We start from the raw sequence: 6,563 nt of genomic DNA on the forward strand, positions 1-6,563 counted from the left end.
AAAAATATGGAGCAAATTAAAATCAAATATTTAATAGGGGCATTATAGGAACCAAAAAAACGCATTAAATATTTAAAAACAAGAAAATATAAATTTTAATATTTATGCTCACATGGAAATTTAGTCAAAGGACAATAATGAATATATAATCTAACATAAGGTTTTAATTGAATTTCAATCTTTATCAAGGATTAAAATGGAGAAACCCCTTTTTTTAAAGAAGCAATATATTTAATAGTTATATAAGGATTACGTACAATGCTTAAGCTGTACAACATAAAAAGCTGGGTAGTATTTCATTCTACTTGCAAGAGTCGTCAACATGAAGAGTAATTGCAAAAATATGTGTAAAACCTTTTCTCTAATGACCAGTCTCAACATCACCTTCATAATGAATCTGAATTGCAAAGTCGAAATGATCAACATAGAATCAATCGCAAACCAACATATAGAAAAAGTCCTGCTTGAGCCACCAAAGCACACCTGCTCAAGCCATCGATACAAATTTGACCGCATAACATCATAAACCAATAGATCGATACCAAAAAAAACACAGAGTTACACCGAATTTGGTCCCATCTAATTATCACAGTGTGCATTCATCTTATTTAACTCAAAGTTGAGTTCCATGTTTTCATTTAAGTTCATGTTTGGTATTAATTAAGTACATACATAACTTTAAGTCATATGGTTCATGTATGATCATTAATAAGGGTTACCAATTCATGGAGGGTGCCCGCACTAGTTAAAGCCTTCCTCGTGTATGGAATGTATCATCCAGAAATTTGAGAATTATTTATGAACTTGTTTAGTAAAGAGGGTCTTCTTCCTATCCCTAAACTCTTATCTCTTTGGTGAATTTCTATAGTGGTGAGTTGTTTATGTTCACCTGTAGTTTCTCTTTGATCTCCATTATATGTCAGAGAGACTATAAAACACACATCAACCTCAACCATACTTATGTGTACTAATACTGAAAACAAACTAAACAGTACTAATAGCTCATTTGCTAATCCTTAATCAAAATGAGAGGAATTGAATTGAGGAGGAGTTGGAATAGAGAGGAATCATAATCAAATTCTTGTTGAAACTATTTACTAAAATTTTCTAGATTCGGAGTAGGAATGGTACTAATTCTATATAAGTTGTTACTAACTAATTCAACTGCATCCGAATAAACCATAGCAAGTGGCCCAGTGGTAAGGGCGCGGACTACGCTCCTAAATAAACAAAAAAAAAATGTGGGAGGTCCCGGTTTGATCAATGCTCTAAGTTGGTGAGTCTGCTTGATTGTGGTCATGGGCAGGGTGAAATTCTTCATAGCCTTTCTGGGAAGGGATGGATAATCATGGCTTATCACCAGTTGTCCCCCTTTTAAAAAAATAAATCGGAATAAAAACCAATATGATTACTAAAATGTCCTTATTCTAAATAAATTATTTTGTTTTTATTGTTTTTCAATTATTTTTTATACCAATTAATTATTAACCATATATAATAAATCTTGGATAGTTTTATTCATTTTTATCCATATATTTCAATAAATTATTTATAGTAACTTTTTATGGTTGGCAAATTATTTTATAATTCTTTTGGTAAATAAATTATTTTATAATTTTTTTGTTAATAAATTATTTTATGATTTTTTTTGTTAATAAATTATTTTATAGTCAAATTAAAAGAAAACATTTATTAATTTTCAATAATGGTAGCTCTGAGAGTTTTTGTGGAATGAAGGGCAATGTTGGAATAATCAAAACCAAGTGAAGACATAAATGGTAAAAAAAATTCATTCCAATTCTCCACATGTCCTGGAATTCAATCCCTCCCTCATCTAGGAGTTCAATTCCTCCAAAATGAGGAGTTGAATTCCTCAATTCATGTGGACTTCAGAGGAGTTGAATTCCTAAATTCATGTAGACTTCACATATATTTTGATTTTACAAAATTCAGTAAACAAAGAAGTATCATGTGATCAGAATTCAATTCTGTAAATTAATTTTGATTACAAATACGTAAACGCGTTTTATGAAAAAAAAAAAAAAAAAAACTCCCTACATATTAGCATAAATATGCAAAACCCATTATTTAGTTTTGCATCACTCCATATCAATCTCATCCATCATCTTGTCCATATCAATCTCATCCATCATCTTATCACGGGCCCCAACTGAGAAAAGGATCAATGTGAAGTGACAATTAGAAACTAAATGGAGGACTAAATGTGAAGAGTGACATAAAATTACACATACCATGTTATGTGATCATAAGATGATGTAGTTCATTGATGTTCTAGCATTACTATCCAATGATCATATATATACTTTTTGTGTTAGATCATCTTTCCCCCATTACTAAATTTAAAAGAAAATGTGTTATTTATGTTTGTGATATTTTTCTTGATATTTATAAAATCATTCATTCCCCTTACAAAGGAAGAAGAAAATTATCCCTTCTACACTTTGGTTCAAGTCAACATAAACACATCTTAGCACATGATTAAAAGTCAATTACTATCATTAATTAGGGTCATGCATGCTCTTGTTCTCTAGCTCTCTCTTGACATTGTAGTCAACAGTTATACCTTTCTATAGCTATAGGATCATTCTTCCAAGCTCTTTGTTTGAATTAGTCCAATTAGTTTTTGACCTTTTCTCCTCTGGAGAATTAATTAATTCATGAGAATTTTTTTAGTTTAGTAGCCTAGCCATCGTAAACTTGTGAGAATATGCGTAGTGCGTCTTACGATAAAGCAAAACAGGCGGCCAATAGCAGCTGTGTATTAGCTTTAGCTTGGAGGGGAGATTCATAATCTGATCAAATCTGCATCGATCCTATATATTTTTTATTCTTCGAACCATGCAAAAATGACAGACATGTATATATTCAACCATCTTTTATCTTGGTAAGTAATAGTTTAAGTGATAAATAGAAAATTAGAGTAAATAAATAAATAAAAAGCTGAATGAGCTTTTTAAGCCATTCCCTGATACAAATTAATCAATGGTTCAATCATACCACTGTAATTGTAGAAAGTTTGGGATAAAAGGGTCTACTGCCCATGATGTAAAACATACATTTCAAAATCAATATTTCTCTCTCTGTCTCTGTCTTTGTCTCTGTCTCTCTCTCTCTCTCTCTCATATATATATATATATACAAATGATACTCCTTTTTACAAGGTTGCTTTTTATGCTTTCTTTTTCTCCTGCTTACTTTATTTATAAGAGATAGAAGGGAAAGGTTGGAGAGCATAGTAATTGATTAGTTTAAAGAGTTTTTAGTTCTAAAAAAATATAAACTTTTGAAAAAGCTTTTCGTTGTGCATACAAATAATAAAGAAGTGAGTGAGCTGAGAGAGAGAGGAGAGAGTTTTATTTTCTTTCTGGGGTTTGTGTGAAAGAGAACAGAGGAAAAGACAGAAAGTGTAGACGTCAGAGGTTTGGCCGTAGGGTTGGCTTCCCCTTCGGTTGTGGTTTTGGTGAGTTTGTTGTTTTGGACTGTGGCTTCAGGATTACAGAGGTATCTCTCTTATCATCCACATCTCTCTCTCTCTCTCTCTCTCAGTTTTTATCTTTTGTGTTCATATATAATCGTGTGGCCATAGTTTGGATTTTCTTGGTGTTTTCAAGAATATGGCTACTCAACTATATTGAAGGAGAGAAAAGTAGCTACCTACCTATACATACAGGATCTGGTTTAGCTGCTCCTCTCTCTCTCTCTCAACCTTCAGAAAAACAAAAATTGTCTCTTGGGTCGGTGCCAAACAAATATATGTAAGAAACAATCAAGGTGTGAGTGTGTGCATAGTGTGTGTTAATTGTTTCAAAGACTACAACTTCAAACATCATTTTTGCATCTTAGGTTTCCTTCTCTCTCTCTCTCTCTCTCTCTCTCTCTCTCTCTCTCTCTCTCTCCCTAGTAGTTTTCCTGGTTTTGTTGTCTTTTAATCAGATCCTGGACTCTCCTCACCATCAATCAGAGAAATCAAAATCCATATGTAATTACACACACACACACATGTATATGGGGGACCTAGAGATGCAAGCTTTCTAGTAATCCAAGAAATTTGATACCCAACAAAAAAATGATGCTCTTCCAACAACAACACTCACAGCAGCTGGTGGATGAGAACATGTCCAATCTAACTTCAGCATCAGGTGAAGCTGCTAGCGTCTCATCTGGCAACAGAAATGAAATTGGCACCAACTTTTCTCAGCAGTTTTTTACCACACCACCGCAAGCTCAACCCGCTCTCAAAAAGAAGAGAAATTTACCAGGCAATCCAGGTATAATTAATTAATTAATCACAAATTATTATCAAAGCCTAATATTAATCACCTCTTAATCTCTATCTTTTCTTTAATTTCTGGATGTTTTGGTTGATTTTTTGGATCAGACCCAGATGCAGAAGTGATAGCCTTGTCCCCCAAGACACTCATGGCAACAAACAGGTTCATCTGTGAGATCTGCAACAAAGGGTTTCAGAGAGACCAGAATCTGCAGCTTCACAGAAGAGGGCACAACCTACCATGGAAGCTCAAGCAAAGAACAAGCAAGGAGGTGAGGAAGAAGGTTTATGTGTGCCCAGAAGCCAGCTGTGTCCACCATGACCCTTCAAGGGCTCTTGGGGACCTGACTGGGATCAAGAAGCACTTTTGCAGAAAGCACGGTGAGAAGAAGTGGAAATGTGACAAGTGCTCAAAGAGGTATGCGGTTCAATCGGATTGGAAAGCTCATTCCAAAACCTGTGGCACTAGGGAGTACAGATGTGACTGTGGAACCCTATTCTCGAGGTAAACTGATTAATTACCCTCAAATTCCTCATCTTTCCAAGCATTTACATTCATGAGAAATTGCAAGAACACTCTCTTAATTAGTAATTAATCCAAGCAATAACTAATCAGACACATATCTTCATCTATGAATTAATGGGTCATTAGAAAAGATGATTTCTCAGAAACCCAGATTTCAAAATTGTAAATTTAATTCAAATAAGTTACTTGGGTACTAATCAAGTTACATTCTTTATTTGGTTCATTGAGTGAACCAAGATTGAAACGTTTTAATGCACCTGGCCTGATGCGGACAGTCTTGTCCTATGTTTGGATATCTGAAATAGAAAAAAATGAATCAAAACAGAAAGAAATGAGAGCAAAAGAGGGAGTGTGTGGGAAGGAAGTCAATATATTTCTCTCAGCAAAAAATGTATTTTTATGCAAAAGCACTTTTATAACATGGTTTTTTGCTTTTGTTTGCTTGTGTTTTGTCTGCTTTTGGGGATTTTCATCACAACAGGAGGGATAGTTTCATCACTCACAGAGCCTTCTGTGATGCTTTAGCAGAAGAGAGTGCAAGAGCCATCACCTCAGCAAACAACCCACATCATCTTCTCTTCTCTCAGCAACAACAACAGATGAATCTTAACCAAGTGCAATTAGGGCACCAATTTAATCAAGACATCCATGGATTTTCACTGAAAAAAGAGCAGCAGAGTTTTACAACCCTAAGGCCAGATTTACCACCTTGGTTGGGCCCACCAAACTGTACCATTGACCTCTCCTCATCCTCCTCACTCTTCTCCCCAACCCACCACCAGGATTTATCCCTCGATGATTCCCACAATGGCACATCACAAAACCCTAACCCTTGCCCTAGCAGCTTGGGCCCCACACTCCCACCCTTCCACCCTGCACCTTCCCCTCACATGTCAGCCACTGCATTGCTACAGAAGGCAGCTCAGATGGGTGCAACCATGAGCGGCAAGCATAGTACTACTACAGCAGCAGCAGCAGCTGCTGCAGCCTCTGCATCACCACAGCCCATGGTGAGGGTCCACCAGCACAGCCAGGGTCACATGTCTGAGTTCAGTGGTCACGTGTCTGCTTTTGCAGCAGCAGGGGCCAATGCTACTAATATCACAACTGGTCCTGCAGTCTCAGGTGTTCATCATCACCATGAAAACCAACATCATCAAGCGTCTCTGCTCCATGATATGATGAACTCTCTGTCTTCCGGAACTGGGTTCGAAGGGGCTGCTTTTGAGCTGGAGGCTTTCGGCTCCCTCCCTAATATTTTGAACAATGCAAAAAAAGGCTCGAACAATTCGTCCCATTTCAACAAAAGTGGTAGCGACGACGGCGGTGCAAACGGTGAAGGTTTGACCCGAGATTTCTTGGGACTGAGAGCACTGTCTCACAGTGACATTCTGAACATTGCTGGTATTGGAAACTGTGTCAGCAGTGCTAACGCTGCTGCTGCTGTTGCTAATACTGCTTCCCGTGACCACCAAAAACCTTGGCAAGGTTAAGCTAGCTAGCTATTGGTTGAGCTAAGCTCTTACATACGGATCATGACCAGACATCTATTTTTGTTTTTTTACTTAAATATAATTTTGGGTTGTTAATTATATAGTCAATTTTCTCGTTTGTTAATTACTCTCAAGACTCGATCTTCTTCCCAAAGGGAATTAAAGGCCTCGTGATCAAACTTGACGAAATGCCAACATTTTGATGGCTCATGTGGCTTTTTTTACGAACTACGTAACTATTGCCTTTGCTTCA

At 36.4% G+C, this 6,563-nt stretch overlaps 1 protein-coding gene across 2 annotated transcripts; it reads left to right on the forward strand.

Moving 5' to 3' along the window:
• The first annotated feature begins 3,207 nt into the window (after nt 1–3,207).
• LOC126583040 (protein indeterminate-domain 7) lies at nt 3,208–6,563 on the forward strand. Of its 2 annotated transcripts, XM_050247341.1 has the most exons (4): nt 3,208–3,522; nt 4,118–4,289; nt 4,400–4,796; nt 5,299–6,563. In XM_050247341.1, the coding sequence occupies exons 2-4, from the start codon at nt 4,136–4,138 to the stop codon at nt 6,308–6,310; spliced, it is 1,563 nt and encodes a 520-aa protein (XP_050103298.1). In that variant the 5' UTR covers nt 3,208–3,522; nt 4,118–4,135; the 3' UTR covers nt 6,311–6,563. The 2 variants fall into 2 exon arrangements, with proteins under 2 accessions (XP_050103298.1, XP_050103297.1); XM_050247340.1 differs by having other exon boundaries at nt 3,208–4,289.

The sequence above is a fragment of the Malus sylvestris genome, chromosome 9 (genome assembly GCF_916048215.2).
Source record: "Malus sylvestris chromosome 9, drMalSylv7.2, whole genome shotgun sequence".
Taxonomy (NCBI): domain Eukaryota; kingdom Viridiplantae; phylum Streptophyta; class Magnoliopsida; order Rosales; family Rosaceae; genus Malus; species Malus sylvestris.

What these genes read in the sequence shown, in the direction of transcription:
- LOC126583040 (XM_050247340.1), top strand. Translation starts at nt 4,088, where the DNA reads ATGATGCTCTTCCAACAACAACACTCACAGCAGCTGGTGGATGAGAAC. An exon ending in AAATTTACCAGGCAATCCAG is followed by an intron (nt 4,290 to 4,399) that starts GTATAATTAATT and finishes TTTTTGGATCAG; the next exon opens with ACCCAGATGCAGAAGTGATA. An exon ending in TGTGGAACCCTATTCTCGAG is followed by an intron (nt 4,797 to 5,298) that starts GTAAACTGATTA and finishes TCATCACAACAG; the next exon opens with GAGGGATAGTTTCATCACTC.